At 41.5% G+C, this 21074-nt stretch overlaps 1 protein-coding gene across 1 annotated transcript in view; it reads right to left on the bottom strand.

The window, feature by feature from the left end:
* col5a2a (collagen, type V, alpha 2a) overlaps positions 1–21074 on the bottom strand; it is a 60856-nt gene continuing 39782 nt past the window's right edge. Inside the window, exons 15-54 of the mRNA XM_047370364.1 lie at positions 20277–20321; positions 19985–20038; positions 19760–19804; positions 15268–15321; positions 15055–15153; positions 14908–14952; positions 14703–14801; positions 14554–14607; positions 14335–14442; positions 13583–13636; positions 13403–13501; positions 13238–13291; positions 11845–11943; positions 11707–11760; positions 11541–11594; positions 11397–11450; positions 11107–11160; positions 10978–11022; positions 10776–10874; positions 7896–8003; positions 7710–7763; positions 7452–7505; positions 7288–7341; positions 7138–7191; positions 6935–7042; positions 6675–6728; positions 6502–6555; positions 5589–5750; positions 5360–5467; positions 5030–5137; positions 4900–4953; positions 4723–4830; positions 4560–4613; positions 4317–4424; positions 3064–3117; positions 2834–2941; positions 2445–2757; positions 2141–2322; positions 1811–2053; positions 1–1051 (exon numbers count right to left, since the gene is read on the bottom strand). Coding sequence (XP_047226320.1) covers positions 905–1051; positions 1811–2053; positions 2141–2322; positions 2445–2757; positions 2834–2941; positions 3064–3117; positions 4317–4424; positions 4560–4613; positions 4723–4830; positions 4900–4953; positions 5030–5137; positions 5360–5467; positions 5589–5750; positions 6502–6555; positions 6675–6728; positions 6935–7042; positions 7138–7191; positions 7288–7341; positions 7452–7505; positions 7710–7763; positions 7896–8003; positions 10776–10874; positions 10978–11022; positions 11107–11160; positions 11397–11450; positions 11541–11594; positions 11707–11760; positions 11845–11943; positions 13238–13291; positions 13403–13501; positions 13583–13636; positions 14335–14442; positions 14554–14607; positions 14703–14801; positions 14908–14952; positions 15055–15153; positions 15268–15321; positions 19760–19804; positions 19985–20038; positions 20277–20321 — 3558 coding nt within the window. The 3' untranslated portion in view covers positions 1–904. The remainder of the gene's footprint in view (positions 1052–1810; positions 2054–2140; positions 2323–2444; positions 2758–2833; positions 2942–3063; positions 3118–4316; positions 4425–4559; positions 4614–4722; positions 4831–4899; positions 4954–5029; positions 5138–5359; positions 5468–5588; positions 5751–6501; positions 6556–6674; positions 6729–6934; positions 7043–7137; positions 7192–7287; positions 7342–7451; positions 7506–7709; positions 7764–7895; positions 8004–10775; positions 10875–10977; positions 11023–11106; positions 11161–11396; positions 11451–11540; positions 11595–11706; positions 11761–11844; positions 11944–13237; positions 13292–13402; positions 13502–13582; positions 13637–14334; positions 14443–14553; positions 14608–14702; positions 14802–14907; positions 14953–15054; positions 15154–15267; positions 15322–19759; positions 19805–19984; positions 20039–20276; positions 20322–21074) is intronic.

Genomic DNA, 21074 nt, shown 5'->3' with positions numbered 1-21074 from the left:
TTAAAAAGCATTCAGTTTAATTTGTTGCATAGCAAAAAGTACAAAGCAGACAGCCAGTTATTCTAAAAAACTGAATATAAGAAGGATTTCTAGAGTATTATTATAAGTCCAGAATACCACGAAGGAGGAACTGACGTGCATAAAATGGTAATATTTCTGCTACCTGTTGCTGTACCAGTTATTTGGATTAAAAGTCACCACACAGCACCTCACTCATCCCTCCATCGGGGACAAAAAAGATCTTTATTTGCATCCCCAAACCCGGCCCTGCACCGCTGACCAGAAGAAGAGATCACACCACTAGAAAAACAGCACCTGGGAAGAAAGATTCACATGCAGCGTCATCGCTTGCTCAGCTATGGTGACGAGGTAGCTAACACTGAGCAATCAATGAAGAAACGCGTCTGATCCCCCGCCTGGTCGGTGCGGCGATCCCAGCGGCTGGATGCAGACTTCTGACACTGCTCCGGTGAACTCCTCCGTGACCGTGTTCTCCTCGATAGCACCACAATGTGTTCAACGCAAACATAAAAACAGCAAGTTTGTAAAAAAACTCTTATTAATATTTATAATAATAGCAACAGGGGTGGGACATTTAACATCTCAAGGCTTATAAACAGCAGTTATGAGTAAGATTTTAAAGCTTTTGTATCTTTGGATCCAATTTGTGAAATGAAATTTGATGCATGAAGCTTTCAGTAAACAAACACAAGACAACAAAGGAATGATTTAGCTTTTTTTTTTTTACCAATTATTTCTCTTTAAAACCAAACATTCATACAAAATTAGAAATCTTGATGTCTTGAACTGGGATGAAAGGCACAATAAATATCCTGCCACAGGGTCAGAAGAGTCCTCAGTACTCTGACCGTGTCAGCTGTCCGTTCCACAGTCTCAGGAATCTTTACAAGAAGCACACCGGCCCGATATCGATGCCGAATTCCTGATTAGGGCCACCAATGTCCACAGGGGCCATATCCACAATGGGAAGTCTCGCAGTTTTCTGTGTCCTGTACTCAAACACTGTCTTGGCCCAGTTGCCAGATGCTTGCTGTAGAAGAGAGGAAACAAATATTTTATAGCTAAATTTATTCATTGAATTTTAATGTAAACTTAAAACTATAGAAACTGAAAGAGCTCAGCGTGTCCTTTTTTATGTTTTTGTAATATAGTCGAACTGTAAAATCTTTCATAAATAATCTGAAAAATATTTTCTCTCCTTCTAAATAGAGTTCCTACATCCTAGGATGAACTATTATTTCCTACTAGTTGTATTAATTCAGCAGAAACGCATACAGAAGTCTGTATTTTGAACCATAAACAGCATCATGTTTTAAACGGTTTAAAGTCTGTTTCATGAGGGGCCAGAGGAAGAGCCGGAGTTTTCTCTGCCTGCATGGAGCCATCTAGAAAACTCTGGAAAAGTCAAGAATTTGCTTTAGATCTTGATAGAAAAATAAACTGATTATTGAAGAATGTTGGATTTTCCAGACACTTTTTATTCCTTTATTTTCTAAAGGGCTGAAGTTCTAAAAAATGTAGTAGTTGGACTTTAATTCTCACATTTTACCCACTAGTAATTTGATTTTTGACTCACTGACTGAATGCATACTAATTAAAAAATAAACAAAGAGTAATTTTACAATGTATTTGGTCTTGAGACAACTTTAAATCCAAGCTGAACTGGACCCTTGTTTTTTAAACTGGATCTAAAATGACAAACAAATCACTAAAACCGAAGCACTAAAAACAGTCAACGTTCTGTTGAAGTTAACCAGGAGGTTTATCAGGCTGAAGCAATGAAACGTACCGAGCAGGAGTCCTCCAGCACCGTGTATCTGAAGCGGTTGTTCCCCTCGGCTTTGAGCTCCAGGTCGTTGGAGCCTTTTAGGATCACGGCTTTCTTCAGGTTGCCCGTCTTGGCGTCGTCGTAGCCCACGGAGTTCTTGCAGTGGTAGGTGATAGTCTGAGATGCCTCCTTGGAGAGCAGGCGGATGAAGGTCATCTGCACCGTGACGGAGTTCGCAGGCTGATCCATGTTGCCGTAAGTGAACTGGAAACACGTACAAGAAGTTAACGCTGCGCTGATGAAGTTGTAATGTCATATTCTCAGCTAATTATTCCTCTCATTATGGCTCACGTGTGTCCCGCCGTTGATATCAGCTCCGAACCACACGGGTTTGTTCCTGGAGGAGGTCCACCACACTTTACGAGGTACGCTGGCTGGGTTGGCAGAGATGCAGGTTTCTCCTGTGTCCATGTTGCAGTGAACCTTGATGGCGTCTTCTGAACTGCCTTGGTTTGGATCCACCCAGTACTCACCTGTAGTAAAAGTGACCATCTTTAGAAAGGAGCCTTGAGAAAAGCTACATCACACCCATAGATTTACCTTCCATCTTGTTTTTTGTAAGAAACCAACTAGTTTTGTCTCCTTCGAAACATACCGCTCTTCTTCATGGGGTAGCACCTCTTCAGGTCATCACAGGTCCTGGCAGGGTGCTTCCTACTGCCGTCCGGGCTCTTCATGTTGTCTATCTGGCTGCTGAGGGCCTTCAGGGTGGCTTGAACGCCGGGGTCCACGGGCATGATGATGGTCGAAGAGTTGCTGTTGGGCAGGGCTTCATCCTCGCTGAACTCGGGAGGAGGAGGGGGCCCGGAGTCGTAGTCCTGGGGGCCGCCAAACAGATCGTCCATAGCTGACACAGGAGGTCCTGGAGGTCCAGGAGGACCAGCGGGTCCGGGTTCTCCTGGGGGGCCCTGTTGATTTTATACACAGCGTTATGCGTTTATGTTATTTTTTTTATTGCAAACATCAGTGTTAATAACAATTTACCTGAGGTCCGATTTCTCCACTGAGTCCACGGGTTCCCGGAGGTCCCATTGGCCCTGGCTGGCCCATATATCCCTCTTTTCCATGAGGCCCGATTGGCCCAGGGGGACCCTGAGTCATATTCAAGTAAAGATTTGTTACCAACTAGCTTCAATATTAGAAACTGAATTCCACTGTTTTTATCTTGCATGAAAATAAAAGTGTTGTAAAACGGATGTAAGCGCAGCGTTTACCCTCGTTCCGCCCGGTCCAACTATTCCAGGAGCTCCTTGGTCACCAGTTGTGCCCTAAAAAAATAATGGAAGACATGAGGAAGGATTCTCATGCAGGAAGTCTCACAAACCTGCTCCTTTTGTCCAGGTATTTAGATGCATCCAAGGTCATTTGGGGGATCTGGGTGGCTTCTCATTGATTCAACTGTAAATTCTGAACTCAAACTCTGAAATCTCTCAGAAAATAATCCAACATCTTACAGAAATGGCCCTTTTGGGTGTTGATTCGTTTTCAAGATTCATAAAGGATAAATATTTGCACCTTCATTAACCTGGTGTTGGTTGGAACATCTGCACCTTCACCTCTTGTAATTTATTACTGAGTGGAGGACAGTTCTCTTTGTGAATTCTCCACTTATTCTATTCCTTCAAGAACATACACCAATCAGGCAAAACATTATGACCTAATAGTGTGTTGTCATGGACTCCAGTAGACCCTTGAAGGTAAGCTGTGGTGTCTGGCCAAGATGTTAGCAACGGACCTTTTAAGTCCTGGAAGACATTTTTTTTTTTTTTTTTCCAGAACCTAAAAATGCTTGATTAGACCAAGTAAACACTTCACTTCATACTGGTGATTGTGCTCCTCAAACTCTTCCTGAATCATTTTTGGTTTGTGGTGGGGACCAATGTCCTGATAAAAAAGCCACGGCCACCAGGATATACTGTTTCCATGACGAACCGTCTGGTCTGCACCTATGCTTAGGTAGGTGGTCCGTGTCAAAGTAACTTCTACACAACTTCTCTCTGTGTATTCTGATGCTTTTCTATCAGAACCAGCATTAACTTCAGCAGGCTGAGCGACAGTGTTCCTCCCTTGGACCACTTGTGTCGATAGTGACCCTATAGAGTAGAAACACCCCACAGGAGGTGCAGTTTAGGAAATGCTCTGCTTCCAACACATCAACTCTGAGGACAAAATGTTCCCTTGTTGCCTGATATCCCATCCTCTAACAGGTGACATGAAGAGACAATCTGTTATTCACTTCACTCACCGTCACTGGTCATAATGTTATGCCTGATCAGTTTACATGTTAGGAACAGGTATGTTTTGTTAAATGTAGCGGGTTTCCCCTGTGAAGAGCAGAGTTGGAGCTGGAGCAAGAAAACATCTGTCTGTATTTGAGATCCTCATCATAACTTCAGTTCTGGGACAACTGGAGCAACAATGTGAGGAAGTCGGCAGGATTTAACTTCTGAGCTTCACTTTAACGTACCGGAGGTCCAGGAAGACCCTGCAGACCGGTGTAGCCTCTGTGTCCTTTCTGTCCTCTCTCTCCATGATCTCCCAGGTCACCCTTATCTCCTCTTGGTCCTTGTGGTCCCTGAATTTAGAGAAAAAAGACTTTAATTGTGGTTCAAATATCGGTAAAAATTTTAATCTGAAAATATGGAAATGTTAATTCAGATCGTACTTCATCTCAATATATGTGAAGGTTTTTTCACACTTTGAGACTCACCACTAATCCGCGTTTTCCAGCTGTTCCAGGTGGTCCTTGAGGTCCTCTTGAGCCCTATAGTCATTAGACAGACATGTGGGTAGCAACCAGCCTTCTTGATTTTGGAGCTGAATATTAAAGGTTTCCAACTGGACAAGATTTTCATGTTAATAAATCAACTTACGGGCTCTCCTCTCTTTCCTGGAGAACCTGGTGCACCGACAGGACCTGGTGTTCCAGGTAGTCCTTGTGGACCAATCAAACCCTCTGGACCAGAATCTCCTCTGTCTCCCTGAAATGTATCGATTGTCAGTCTTTTCCAACGTAAAAATCAGAACCAGAATCTTTCTTTGCATCCTACCCTTTGACCCAGAACACCGTATTTTCCTGGTGGTCCATCAGATCCTGCTGGACCCTGAGGAAAAGAAACGTTTTTAATTCACCAGATATTTGGGGAGGTACCCGGAAATCAGTTTAAAGGATCTGCTTACATCAGGACCAGGATCACCACGGGGTCCATTAGCACCAGGAACACCAACAGGACCTGGGGGGCCTTTATCTCCTGGGGCTCCTGCAGAGCCCTGCTTTCCTGGGGGACCCTATAATGAGGAAAATCACAGATAACAAAGTGTCCAGTGAGCAAAGTCCTGCTGATAACTTCTGTCATAAAAACGACATATGACCAGTGGATCCAGAGAGAAGAGAATTTGGTTTCAGACCCAGAACATTTGGTGACCCATGCCTCAGGACTACTCTGAGCTGGGTCAGTAAGGGTCTACATCGATATTCCGCAGATAAAACAGAAGTTCAGGAATACAAACCGCTGGTCCTGGAAGACCTGGCATCCCACGTTCTCCTCTCTGACCGGGGAGACCCACAATGCCTCTCTGTCCTGTGGTTCCAGCTGGACCTGGAGGACCATCAGGGCCCTGAGGCCACCGATAAAGTACACAGAAAACTTGAATTTCATAGTTTTTTGTGCAGATGTCTAAATAATGTCAATGCAAATAGTTTCTGAAATCAAATTAAAAGAAAACATCCTTCAGTTACCGTGGGGCCGTCCTCTCCAGCGTCTCCTTTATCTCCTGGGCTTCCTGGGGGTCCAGCAGGTCCACGTTCTCCTTGTCTTCCAGGAGATCCATGATCACCACGAAGGCCAGGTGGACCTTCTTTCCCCGGAGATCCCTGCGGTCCTGCTTCTCCAACGGGGCCCTGAAAAGACACATCGTAGTCTGAGAATTGGATGAAACTGTGAGATGATCACATTTAATAACTAATGTGTGAACTAAAGCTGCCAGATAAGGTTGATCAAACTAACAATGGGTTTTAGTCGGTTCTTTCATCAGAAATATAAACTAAAAATAGATCATTTTAAAACTTGTTCACAAAATATTTGTTAAGGGCTTAAATCACCTTTAAAGTAAAACTTTATGCAAGAACTTTTTGATTTGATTCATTCATTCGTCTATTAGCATCCCACATCCTGACTCGGTGTGGATCTTCAGTTCTAGACGCTGGCTTGGCTCGGTGATGCGGAGCTTTAGAAATGTGCCCCAAGGCTTCAGGTTTGGGTGCATCAGATTTTATCCTGACCCAATCTCTGGATGTTTTCTGGAAGAAGATAACCCTAACCCTATATTTACATATACTGTATGTAATGCTATAGATGTTTTGCTCCACTTCCCCTGACTGATGCCTTTGTCTTTTGGATCCTTTGCCATCTTTCTGCAACCCGTGGCTTTATATGAAGGATGAACAGCTGAACTGTATGTCCTGTTAACTAGATTCTCTTAAATGTTGGCAAGTGTGAAGACAACAAATGTTTGGGTTTAAGGGTGTGCATATTTATCCAACCAGGATGTTGCAGCTAATTCTATTCAGGCACTTTTTAAACCTAGTTACCAAATATTACCATTAAACCATTTCAACAAATACAAATCCTGCTTTACATTCTGGTACCTACAGGTGGTCCCGGTGGTCCGACTTTTCCTGCAGATCCAGGGAAACCAGTGGGGCCCTGCAAAGAGAAAAACCAGCACATATAGAGTCTTTATTTAAGTGGGTGCATCAGATGTGTAGGTCTCCTTGGAATAAATCTGTTTGAATGAGCCCTTCTATAAATCATTGTTATCTTACCGGTGCACCTTGTGTTCCTCGTCCTCCTTTCAGCCCAGAAACACCAATTGGACCCTAAAAGCAAAAACCGGCATTTTAAAGAACTTCTTAGCAACACATGAGCAGGAAAGAAAATGTGCTGTTATATATCAGACATCAGACAATAATAATAAAAACATATATGTACAACAAAACTTTTATCAGAACAAACAGACACTAATAACACCTGCATCAAAACCATTCAGGTCATCAGCACTATGTAAAACTGTGTTGAGACCCACCGGAGGTCCATGAGCTCCAGCCAAACCCTGAGGTCCTGGAGAACCAGCATCTCCTTTTTGGCCGGGCTCCCCCGGCTCTCCCTTGACTCCAGGTTGACCATCAGGACCCTGCAAAGCACAGAGTTATTAAGGTCAACAATCATGGCCGTACCTTCGGACGATCTGGAGTTACACAACAAGCAAGGAACATTCCAGTTATTTACCTGGGGTCCAGTAAACCCAACAGCACCGATGGGACCAGGGTCACCTCTTGACCCCTGAAAAAACACATTATAACAAAAATCTCTGAAATGATTAGTAGTCTTGGGTTGGCTTATTGTGCAAGATGAAGAAGACTATTTAAATCTACAAACCGGTGTTCCTCTGGAACCTGGAGGTCCGGCTGGCCCTTTGGGTCCAGGTTCCCCCTGTAAAGATGTTACGTGTTCACTGACAGTGCAGACATTAAATGCTGTATTCAGTACCCTAATTTTTCTACAAAAAGAATGAGATTTTTTGACCAACAATTCAATGTCACCTTTTCTCCGCTGGGTCCTGCAGGTCCTACAGGGCCAAGGGCGCCGGGGGCTCCCTGTGGAGGGGAATAAGGAAAGTCTGCTCATCACTGGTGCCTTTGGTTAACCGCAACATGTCCCGTCCCGTCAGCAGAGACGAGCCGGGACAAGCTGTAAGCTACACGATCCCATCATCACAGTTTATTTGGGTGAATTAAACGTCTGTTCAAGGCTCAGGCACAAAGAAAATCCTACTTGCAGCGTGCTGAAGATGAACTTACTCTTGCACCATCGTTTCCAGGTGTACCTTCTGATCCTTTCTCACCAATTGCTCCCTGAACAGAACCAGCAAAAACAAACAGTTTGCAAAGATCTGAACTGAACAGGTTTATTTGACCTTCTTCATTCTCTTCCAGCGATGATAAAAACTCAGTTAAGAATCCTTGCAAAGATGCTGAGAAACTTACCCTGTCACCCTTGGGCCCAGGAGGACCAGAGATTCCTCGTTCTCCTGGCATTCCCTGAAGACCAGGAGGACCCACATCTCCCACAGTACCAGTGGGACCAGGGCTCCCCTACAGTCACATAGATCATGATTAAATGGTGAGCATTTTCAAACTACTGCTGTATTAGGGTTAGTGAACTCAACCTAAACACTATTTTTAACTGAGAAATTGGAGCAAAGAGCTCCAAATGGACAAAAAGATGTTTTATTTTATTTTGGGGGACAACACTGAGAGATCAGATGTTCGAACCACCTCAATCCTTTTGATGCAGAGGAGCAGCGGCTCTAGTCCCTGATGACTGAGCTTCTCACCCTATCTCTAAAGGACAAAGCATATCAGCAGCATCAGATGAGCGTAAAGAATACTGCCTTAAAACATGCCAACAAGCATGGGTGCAGCACCGTTTTCAAACCAGTTCTTTTCAGAAACGTTGATTCTTCTGAAAGAACTATCCAAGGCTGGAGTCCAGTCTGTCCAGTCTCTGCACACTTCAGCACAAAATGTTTAGTATGTGTTAAAGGTGTCATTTTGCTGTTATTTCAGCTTTAACTTTATGTTTTCTCTCTGTTTTTTTCTCTTTCTAAAAGCTACACCTGGCCCGGCTCTGTGTTTAGCTGCAGCACCTTCCTGAAGGAGACATCGGCTGAGCTGCTGCTGCCAACAACTTAATGCTCACCTTCTACAGATGATCCACTTAGTCCTGTCTTTCAGTGTTTAACCCTGTCTCTCGTAGACATAGCTCCAAACAGGCTCAGATTTCATCTGCTTAGCTGTCTTTCTCTCCTTGGTGAAGCATCATTAATGTTTTACTTTTCCTTCCCATAGAAAGGACTCCTGGATCAGTGCTTCTTTGTTCTCTTTGTGTCTCTGCTCTGTTCTCTCAAACCCCCAGTCGGTCGTGGCAGATGGCCGCTCACACTGAGCCTGGTTCTGGTTCTGCTGGAGGTTTCTTCCTGTTAAAAGAGAGTTTTTCCTCTCCACTGTCGCTACATGCATGCTCAGTATGAGGGATTGCTGCAAAGTCAACACCAGTGACTGTCCACTGTCTCTACATGCTCATCCAGGAGGAGGGAATGCTGCAAGTCACTGACTGGATGCAATCTGCTGGGTTTCGTTAGGTAGAAAAACTTTTTATCCAATTTGAATAAATAACTGAATCTGACTGGTTGATGGTTAGGATTAATTAGAATGTATGAACCTGACTTGGAATCTGTATGATTCGATTGAATTGACTTTGTGAAGTGCCCTCAGATGACATGTGTTGTGAATTGGCGCTATATAAATAAACCGAATTGAATGTGATGTATTGCATTCCCAATGTGTGTCCTCCTTAATGTTGGGTTCAGCCGCCCTACAGAGGAAGTTCGTTTGAGCTGCTTGTATCTGGGACCTCGCTCTTTTGGTCATGATCCATTTCCCAGCACCATACAGTAGGTGATTGTTGAAACCAGAAACACCAGTAAATCGACAGTTTGTCTTATTGGCTCTGCTGTTTCTTTAACACCACAGATTGGAAAAACAGCTTCATTCCTGCAGACGAGTCCCAGATCTACAGATCTCTCGCTTGGTCCATCCTTCACTCATAAACAAGAAACAAGGTACTTAAACTCTTGCTTGAGACTAATCCAAGACCCTGAGGGAGCAGGCCACCTTTTTCTGACTGAAAGGAGCTACTTCTCATCATGGCTTTGAACTGCTCCACTGTGCGCTGAAGATCAGGGCTTGAAGACACCAACAGAACCACACCATGAACCGCAGCACTGACCGCATGTACACTTGACCTTATGTACAGCTGAGAGCCCATCATTTGTTTCAAGTTATGGGGTCATACACTCATGTACAAACTGAACCATGTTTCAGTGGCAAGGCTTTGTAAAGCCCTCATTTAGACAGGACTCAAATATCTGATCCACGCGTAGCTTATCTTTTATACTTCAATATTTTAGACAGCATTTATTTCATTTTCCTATATTTTAACTGTACTGACGAAGATACCTCTTGGAAATCATCAGGTAGAGCTGAACTCATATTTACAATAAAAATTAAAATTTTCCAGCATGATTATAGACTTGATTGTAGATGTATGACTAATAGAATGGTATTGTCAAAATCCTTGTGCAGCAAGTTCAGTCAAAAAGATAAAAGTATTGTTTTTGAAGCTGAGATGGCGCTATATGCCTCCAGGATATCATAAGGGACTGAAGAAAATTTAAATATGTGAAAGTAATACTTTACAATTCGCAGAGAAATGATGGTAAATGACACACTAAGATAAATTACAAGGCTTGCAACAAAAGTACAACAAACTCAGTCCCTGCTATTTAAATATTCCTCTGTGTTTTCTACTAATAGACATTTGCTAACCGTCTAAAACATAACTGAGGCATCTACCAAACATTTTCTTATCCTGGCTTTAGCTGAAATTTTCAACATAAACTCAACACCTATGTAATAAAGCTGTATGCATAGCTTTGCTTGCACACCTAGTTCCACATGAACCTTATAGAAGTGAGTCCAGATCTCAGTGTGGAGCCAACAGAAAGGAACTCAGCAGTTTTAGAGATTGTGTTAATCAAAACACTCCACTCTGACACGTATGCACCACCTAAATACAGGTAACTATGTGAGGAGAACATTTCATCTTGGATAAAATATAAAATTGGATTTTATTTTGTAAGTTGAGCATCCAACTCATAGTTCTTAGATATTAAAACATAGACTTAATAGACACAGATTAATTCATTATATTTATATTTTAATCCATTTTAATCTGTGTAAACTGAACCACTTCCTGTAAATGGTGAACTTGAACAAGAACTGATGCCAGTGCAATATTTTTACCTTTGGCCCATCTGTGCCCGGTGCACCAGGAATTCCTTTAGGTCCCTGCAGACCAGATGCACCCAGTTCTCCTCTCTCTCCAGGGATTCCTCGTTCCCCCTGTAGGTTAGATCCCATTATTTCAACATTGAAATAATCAGTGCTACAAATATATTTAGGTTAATTAGATTTATTGCAAACTAATGAGTAGAAATTCACAGACCCTCGGTCCAATTTGACCAACTGGACCAATTTCTCCAGGAATGCCCTAAAAGAAACACGGATGTGTGTTATTGATGTACGTTTCAAAGATTTTTTATGTGGTTAAAAACAATATTTTTCTTGGACTTACTTGGTCACCTGGTTTACCAGACTCTCCAGGGGGGCCTTGGTTTCCTGGCAAACCCTATAAAGAAACAACAAGATGGTGAAACCACAATTAATCAACCTTCTGTCTATCTGCATCTATACAGCATTACTGTTTTTTCTCAGCTAGTTTTAACCCATAGACAGCATATGAATACCTTCTGCAGTGAATGATTTAGATCTTGTTTGTCTATTTGTAAACCTTGTGTCTCTACAACGAAGTGCTTTGAAACTTTTGTGTTTAACTCGTATTAAGGAAAAGAAACCCCAACATACCGGGAATCCGTTCACACCTGGTGGCCCCTGCTCTCCTCTGTCTCCTGCGAGGCCCTTTAAGAGACAAAATTCAACTCAGTCATTTGTTTCAGGCCTAAAAATACTGCAGCAAGGTGTGTGATGCCAAATAAAAGATATACTTACTGGTGGACCGGGGGGGCCTGCAGGGCCAACTTCTCCATCTTTTCCAGGAGGTCCCTGATGGCGAAGTGAAAAAAAAAGCTTATTATAGAAGAAGGTAAATTATCTGAATAAAGAGTGAAATGAATCACTTTAGTAAAAGAACTGCGGATAAAAATGAAAAACTTACTCTTTGACCGGGCACTCCTGCTGATCCTTGTTCACCTGTCTTTCCAGGATCACCCTTTCAGCATAAAACGTATTTCAAGTCAGAAACAAAATTAGATTTAAACTAAAATATTTAAAGATAAAAAAAAACCTGCCCTACATTAAACCCCTTTGGCCCTGGGGCTCCCATGGTTCCTGCGGGGCCTCTATTACCAATTGATCCTGCTGGGCCTGGGCGACCATCTTCACCAGATGGACCCTAAATAAGAACCAAACCACAACTAATTTAGTCAACACAAAATAGGTTTTAAGGTTGACTGTTGCTGTGCTGCAAAATGAAGGGCCAACAATGGCTAACAATGCTAATGGTTAGCATGTTCGCTATTGCCATGTTGTGTTGTTTTGCCATTAAAACAGGATCATTCTTACATAATAAAACCGAATTGTAATTAGAAATTTAGAAGAAAATGCTTTAACAATCAAAAAATTGTGGTGTTTTTAAAAGATCATCTTTTGTTTTCTCTCTTTTTCTACCTGCACATTTTAATCCTATTTTACAATATTATTTGACAAAACGATGCCCCAGACCTGTCGGCTTTTAGGTAACTGCGCTTCCTGCAACGCATGATAACCGCTAAAGCTAACAGCATTAATGACTCGCTTTTGCTAATTTTTCCAGTTCTGTCAGAAAAACATTTTGAAATATTGTTTTATAACTAGGATTAAATTGGAACATTTTTAATTGACTTTGAATCTTTCTATACGATTCTGTACATAAATTGGATTTTATTTGTTGTTGTAAATGCATTGAGATGGCTTTTGTTGTGAATTGGGGTTATATAAAAAAAATACTGAACTGAATTGCATAATAGAGCAGATATGCATAAAAATGTAAAACAGATACCCATTCTACATTAAAAAATAAAATCAGCATCATTATGTGTTTAGAATTTTAATCTTGCAGTTTGTCTAATTTTGTATTATCCCCAAAGACATTTTTTGTTGAGAGAATGGTTGTTTGTACAGAGCATAAAGTTACACTACATGGTTTACTGCTTCTGGGTTAACATCCATACTGCAGTTCAAACTGGATGCTAAAGCTAATGATGTTAAGAGAGGTTGCTGTTGCCATGATGTGCAGCGCCCCCATGAAAACAGCCTCATTCAGTCCAAATATAATGCAGGAATAAATATTGGCAAGTTAGAAGGAGACACAAAATACAGAAGGAAAGGGCATACAACAACAAACAAATACACCTATAAATGCCACAATGCATCATGGGTTTATGAAAAAGTGACATTATCATAAAATCTTAATAAAACTGTTATTTATGAAATAATGTAGGGCAGGAACATTAAGAGAAAGGAACATGAAATAAAATTATACATTTTAACTGTAAAATAGGAATACAGGTTGGGTATATAAATATATCTATTGAGACATTGCTATATCTATGTATCTATCTATGAGTTTAGTAGTGGAAGAGCACTGTACGCTGCATCCAACCCTCAGGACCTTTAAACCTGTAAAGCCAATGTATAAATTGACGTACCAGTGGCCCTGGCTTGCCTTCTGCCCCCTGGACTCCTGGGGTACCAGTAAGACCCTATGGAAGATTGATCAAAAAACAAGTATTGATTTATCAGGAAGAACCAGTGGCATTTAATTAACAGGTAAGATACTGAAGTTTAAAGGTAAAAGACAGCTCCTGTGTTACCCTTGCACCTGGTAGACCAGGCTCCCCTGGACGGCCAGGGTCTCCTAGAGAACCTTTTGGGCCCGATGTACCAGAAGTGCCACGATCTCCTTGAGCACCCTTTCCAAAAGGAGGAAATTATTCTTTAATTATCTGAATTAAATAAAACAAAACAAATCATTCACAGCAAATAGAAAATACCTTAGGTCCTGGCAGGCCATCAGCACCTGGAAAACCTCTGTTGCCCGGAGAACCCTGATAAACAAATATTGGTGTAGATTATTTCTATATTCACCTTTGCATGTCCTTAATCAGGCAAATAAATATCGCAAGACAAACAACAAGGCTGGGCTAAATCTATTGAGGGGGGCGTGTTGGGGTGCTGAGTCAACATTGTTAGTAAAAATTAAATTTGAACAGTAAAAAACGGCCCAGTTGAGTTGCATTGTTTTATATTTTGATATGTTGCATGTGGACCTGTTTGGTAAGAAGAAACAACAATCTGAGGAATATGTTCATGCTTGCTTGTTCCACTGGTTCGTATAATCTGCAGATTTGGCTTCAACTTTTCGTTTTGGACTTTTCTACAACTCAGGAGCTGGGTTCTGTAAGAATATCTGAAAAAAGAATTCCCATAAGCTGTTGCAGAAAAGGGACTCTGCATGTTTATGCAGTGACTGGAAAGCCTAAGGAATCACTGCGTTGAATGCAAGTATCTAGAAAGGTATGAACATTGCAATGACATACAGAAGCATAACATGAACATGAGCTGTTGATTGGACCTCTTAAATCCTTAAACTTGTAAACAGGAACATGAGTAGAAAATCCAACATACGACTTGTGAGAACCCTATTACCAAATTATGGGATAATTTAGAACAAGGGAAAGATTTTGAAGTTACTTTGAAGGTATTTGTAGACATTGTTTTAGTGGAAAGAAAAATGCTTACTCACTCTCTCACCAACAGGACCTGGAGGGCCAACAGAGCCAGAATCTCCACGTAGTCCTCGCTTTCCTTCCTCACCCTGAGGTCCTATCACTCCCTGAGAACCCGGTGGACCCTAAAATACATGCGAACACAAACAAGAAATCATTCTAACGTTAGAAAACTGCTCTTACATGTCAGCTTTTGTCAGTTACAAATAATCCATTTCTTTTTAATAGAATCTTACCGGTTCTCCTTTTGGTCCTGCCTCACCTTTGAAACCCGGAACACCAACATCTCCCTTTGAACAGACATGTAAAAATGTCAGTCTCCATAACATGGGTGAAAGACTATATAAAGATCCAGAAAAAAATCAAAACTTTAAAGTCAACTCACCCCTTGTCCTTTTATGCCAGGTTGACCAGTGCTTCCCTGTGGTCCTGGAGGGCCAGGCGGTCCAGGGTGGCCTCCTGAACCTTGTGGACCCAAATTACCCTGTAAAGAGATGTAAATAGGTAAACACCATTTTTTGTGACGTTTGCATGTTATTTTTGTTTGGCGACAAAGAAATGAGCTCAGTTAAAAAAGAACATTTGCATACCACTGGTCCTTTAGTTCCTGGGCCTCCATCTGTACCCATGGGTCCCTGTGAACACAAAGTTCTAAGGTTATATTATCTGTTAGAAGCAATACATCCATACAATGCCCTGTGAGAGTTCTACAAGTATAAGAAATTTGAGATAATGACCCTCAGTCCAACTGGTCCAGCTCTGCCTTGGTGACCGGTCTCTCCTCTCTGACCCTGTGGGCCTTCTGGACCTCGGACCCCTGTGGGACCAGGCTGTCCCTGTAAAAGACAATCACCTTGTACATTAAGCATCACAGAATGTTTCACATTTTCTCAATAATGAAACATCACTATGAATGTACAGGCTTCTGTGAGCTGTGTTACTCTACTTGCCTTCATACCCGGACCTCCTGGATACCCGGCAGGGCCGCTGAGACCTAACGGGCCCTATTGTCCGACAGAAGTGACAAGAGAATGTTATAGAGGTATACTGCAACAGGACAGATCAATGTGTTACCTAAAACCAGCATTATAAGCTTTCATCAACAAAATATTTGTCCTAACATGTTCTTTTAAGGAAAATGTTCTTTTTCCTACAAAAACTAACATGTGCCCAATTCTAGGTGGAGCATGGATATGTTTTCCATGTAGATCCCAAGACAAATGTTGCTGTGTTAGACTGATAACATATCTTCTAGAGGCATAAGGACAATCTGCTTGATATTGGATTAGTTACCATTAAGTTATGGCTATTGTTTGCTTATCTCCAGCACCACCTAAAATAAAACCGGGCCCAGTTTATAATGTTAGCACAGACCTTTGAAAGCATTCCTCTCAGGCTATAAGACTACATTGACTTCACTGGTACAGCACTCTCCTGGTTTCGGTCCTACATCTCCTTTCGATAAGTTTGTTTCCATGAAAAGTTCCAACCTCTGCTCCAAATAACCATGGTGTCCCACAGGGTTCTGGTTTTGGACCCCGTCTATTCTCCATCACTGCCTTGTTGATAAGATCAACCACAGCCATAGTCTGTGCTGCCATTTGTATGCTGATGATACACAACTGTAACAGTTGTTGTACACTTGTCTGCTATTACACATCCCAGCATGCATTGCTTTTCACAGGAAGTGGGCCTCACAGCTCTGATGTCACAGTGAGCTATATAAAAGCAAGTCAGACACTCCACATGGTTACTACGCAACGAAGGCGAGCATCATTCTGGAGAAGAAACTCACACGTGGGTTTTCATTCATTATCCTCACTGGCCAAACTCATGAGAAGCTCAAAGAGCTAAACGCTTACTGGGAAAAGAAGACCAGTAAGTTTACCTTACTGATCGAGGGTTTGAAACACCTTAACCCTAAAAAACCCATGGAGGTTTCCAAGGAGATTAAATGTTCCTCTTTGTTTTTGCTCCAGTCGCCTGCTGACGGTCAGTCATATTTTTCCACTTTTGCCAAAGGAGGAGAAGCCTACCGCCCTTGAGTTTGTTACGGATGCCTAACAACTCTACCCCCACTCTTCTTTGCTCCAGAAAAGACGACACCAAGTAATTTCGTGTTTTATTTCTGTTAGTACGATAGAAATAGCTTAGGCCGGATAGAGTAGGATTTTAGGTGATTTAAAATCGCCACTTATAGTCCAATGTGTTCTGATTTGTATGTGAATGAAATGTCTTATTGAAGCTTTGACTGCTGCTGGACTTTAAAAGCCGCCGTGCTTTTAAGTTGTGCGTGTCTGACTGTGTTTTTGAACACCTGAGCGCAGATTCAGGTGAGCTTAAAGTTGGACTGCTAGAACCTCATGGTGGAATACTCACTGTTCCATTGTCTTCACTCTTAGTGTTTTTCCACTGGTGGCCGCCTAAAGGTTTTATGACCCTTTGTGTTTCACTGAGCTCCAACTTTGGGGGTTTTATAACTGTGGGCTGGTGGAGGCTGCTCCCAAAGGGCTGCCCACGTGTACTGGTTACATGTCCCAAGTAAACCAAAGCTTTGTTCCATTACAATTTTTGCCCATAAACTGTTAGTTTGACTTTAGTTATTTTACCCCTTTTCTAGAATTATGTACAGGTCCTTCTCAAAATATTAGCATATTGTGATAAAGTTCATTATTTCCCATAATGTCATGGTGAAAATTTAACATTCATATATTTTAGATTCATTGCACACTAACTGAAATATTTCAGGTCTTTTATTGTCTTAATACGGATGGTTTTGGCATACAGCTCATGAAAACCCAAAATTCCTATCTCACAAAATTAGCATATTTCATCCGACCAATAAAACAAAAGTGTTTTTAATACAAAAAACGTCAACCTTCAAATAATCATGTACAGTTATGCACTCAATACTTGGTCAGGAATCCTTTGGCAGAAATGACTGCTTCAATGCGGCGTGGCATGGAGGCAATCGGCCTGTGGCACTGCTGAGGTCTTATGGAGGCCCAGGATGCTTCGATAGCAGCCTTTAGCTCATCCAGAGTGTTGGGTCTTGAGTCTCTCAACGTTCTCTTCACAATATCCCACAGATTCTCTATGGGGTTCAGGTCAGGAGAGTTGGCAGGCCAATTGAGCACAGTGATACCATGGTCAGTAAACCATTTACCAGTGGTTCTGGCACTGTGAGCAGGTGCCAGGTCGTGCTGAAAAATGAAATCTTCATCTCCATAAAGCTTTTCAGCAGATGGAAGCATGAAGTGCTCCAAAATCTCCTGATAGCTAGCTGCATTGACCCTGCCCTTGATAAAACACAGTGGACCAACACCAGCAGCTGACATGGCACCCCAGACCATCACTGACTGTGGGTACTTGACACTGGACTTCTGGCATTTTGGCATTTCCTTCTCCCCAGTCTTCCTCCAGACTCTGGCACCTTGATTTCCGAATGACATGCAGAATTTGCTTTCATCCGAAAAAAGTACTTTGGACCACTGAGCAACAGTCCAGTGCTGCTTCTCTGTAGCCCAGGTCAGGCGCTTCTGCCGCTGTTTCTGGTTCAAAAGTGGCTTGACCTGGGGAATGCGGCACCTGTAGCCCATTTCCTGCACACGCCTGTGCACGGTGGCTCTGGATGTTTCTACTCCAGACTCAGTCCACTGCTTCCGCAGGTCCCCCAAGGTCTGGAATCGGCCCTTCTCCACAATCTTCCTCAGGGTCCGGTCACCTCTTCTCGTTGTGCAGCGTTTTCTGCCACACTTTTTCCTTCCCACAGACTTCCCACTGAGGTGCCTTGATACAGCACTCTGGGAACAGCCTATTCGTTCAGAAATTTCTTTCTGTGTCTTACCCTCTTGCTTGAGGGTGTCAATAGTGGCCTTCTGGACAGCAGTCAGGTCGGCAGTCTTACCCATGATTGGGGTTTTGAGTGATGAACCAGGCTGGGACTTTTAAAGGCCTCAGGAATCTTTTGCAGGTGTTTAGAGTTAACTCGTTGATTCAGATGATTAGGTTCATAGCTCGTTTAGAGACCCTTTTAATGATATGCTAATTTTGTGAGATAGGAATTTTGGGTTTTCATGAGCTGTATGCCAAAATCATCCGTATTAAGACAATAAAAGACCTGAAATATTTCAGTTAGTGTGCAATGAATCTAAAATATATGAATGTTAAATTTCCATCATGACATTATGGAAAATAATGAACTTTATCACAATATGCTAATATTTTGAGAAGGACCTGTATGTTAGTTAGGTAAAGATTATTGAATCAGAATAGTGAGGTGTATCAGGGCTGTTGATTTAATAAATGTTCATGTAGATAAAGAGAAAGTGTTTGTGTTTATTTCATGCAAGTGTGATTTATCTGTCAAAATAAGGTCAAAGTTCCCCCACCGTTTGGCAGGGCAGCTGATTAAACAGGGACATTTAACGTGGTTTTGGTTAATAATTATCAAATATTAATGATAATTAACTAACTGTAATTATTACGTGCTTTGAGCCCACAATCACAACACCAGAGGACATCTCTGATTTCTATTCCTAAGCAATGATTTTTGGTTAAGAAAATAATTTTTCTGAATTATGATTTTTAATTATAAATTTTGATAAATATTCATTAATTAACAGTCATAATCCTTGCACGGTGCCAAACCCTCCAGGTCCCTCTACAATCACTTGTCAATTGTTTGAATGAAATAAACCCCAGGATGTCACCTAACATATTCAGGCTACACAGTAACACAATAGACCTGGCTGTGGCCCCCAACAACAATGAGTTAGGGTTAGGGTTAGGGTGGAAGACCAACCCTCTCCAGATGAAGAAGAAAACAGGACATTTTAATTCTGTTTAAATTAATTCTTATGCACACCAACTGCGTTACATTATTGTTGAGAAGTTGTTTGAACTCTTTTCTTTAAAAACAGAAAGTAAAAACTGGTGAACTATTGCCACCGATTGGGCAGGAGTGTTAAAATAAAGATGAATGCCAGTAACTCTGGAATGTCCATACATCTGAAATGCCTTACAGGCTTTCTACCCATTTTACACACTATTGATTTCTTTACACTTATAGAAGAAGTAGAAAGGTGATGTATGACCTTTCAGTCTTCACTAATATAGGAAACCAGAAAACGATGACCCATCCAACAAAAACACTGCCCTTTCTGGAATTAAATCACTTACAACTCCTTAAATCTCCACTCAGTTGTCAGCTGAAAATAAATATGATTACAATTCATGAACAAAGAGAGGTTAAAGTATTAAAATAATACATGGTTAAGCTTACACATTTAGACTGTTATTCGTTGCTGCAGGTCATGTTATGTGAACAAACTCTGTATCATGGCTCTTATTGAACTTATCGAAGAAATTAATAAACATACATATTTCATGTTTTTTTTTCAGTAAATGCTCAGAAGCAGAACATTGTATACATGGACTCACCAGTGGTCCAGGTTTCCCAATGTTTCCAGGCACACCACGCTTTCCCTAACAAACAGGTTCAATCATTAGACAGTAGAGAGTTTCATGTTTATAAATGTTTTTTTTAATTTTCAGGACCGCTTAACAAACACTTTTTATACAAGTAAAATAAAACCTAAATATATAATTTTTTATTTATGTTTTGTTTTCATTTATGAAAGTAACACGTAGCGTTCACAGACTTACTGAAACACCACCAGGTCCAGAGCGTCCTCTCTCGCCAGGCATCCCAGCAGGACCCTGTTAGTCAAAAATATGCATCCAACAGAAATAAATTGCAGATCCATATTTCTGCTTTTCACCAGAAGCAGAGAGCAAATTTTCCACTATATGCATGCTTCAAAGCTAAATAAATATTCTGTCTTGAATAACTCTAGGAATATTTAAAATCAGAGTTAATAATAAATGCAGAATATTCACTGGTTCTGCTAAAATGTAAATATGGAATTAGATAAATGTTATGAAACACTGAGCTTACCATGGGTCCAGGTGCTCCCATAGGACCGGGTGGCCCTGTAGCCCCCTAGAAAACCAAATAAACCTTCTTATATTACTCACATAAAGACTCTTCATCAACATACCCTTTACTGTCAGTTTTAATAATAGTTCAGTTAGGCATGGCTCAGGGATGCCTCATTGACTCCCTGATATCTACCAGGCAGGCATTTTCAGTCAATTTATCAATACTATGCAGATGAGACTCAGATTAGCCGGCAGATTTGATAATACATTCTTTACAACTTAGATTTTTCTCTGATACAGAAAATATAATTAAGAGATTATTTTAATTTGTCCACTAATTATTTCAGTGTTTTTGGATACATTCTGGGCTGCACGGTGATGCAGTTGGTAGCACTGTTGCCTTGCAGCAAGAAGGTCCTGGGTTCGATTCCCAGCCGGGGGTCTTTCTGCATGAGTTTGTATGATCTCCCCGTGCCTGCGTGGGTTCTCACCAGGTACTCCAGCTTCCTCCCACAGTCCAAAGACATGCCTGTTAGGTTAATTGGTCACTCTAAGTTGCCCTTAGGTGTATGAATGTGTGTGGTTGTTTGTGTGTTGCCCTGCGATGGACTGGCAATCTGTCCAAGGTGTACCCTGCCTCTCGCCCATAGACTGCTGGAGATAGGCACCAGCTCCCCCGTGACCCACTATGGAATAAGCGGTAGGAAATGACTGACTGGATTCATTCTTTCCAGTCCATCAAATAGTGTTACCACTAATCTAGAAGAATTTCATTTGCTCATTATTTTGTTACATTTCCAGACTTGCCATTAAA

The sequence above is a fragment of the Girardinichthys multiradiatus genome, chromosome 7 (assembly GCF_021462225.1).
Source record: "Girardinichthys multiradiatus isolate DD_20200921_A chromosome 7, DD_fGirMul_XY1, whole genome shotgun sequence".
Lineage (NCBI taxonomy): Eukaryota > Metazoa > Chordata > Actinopteri > Cyprinodontiformes > Goodeidae > Girardinichthys > Girardinichthys multiradiatus.
Note: the sequence above shows the minus strand (reverse complement) of the source record. Positions and strands in the feature narration are given on the sequence as shown.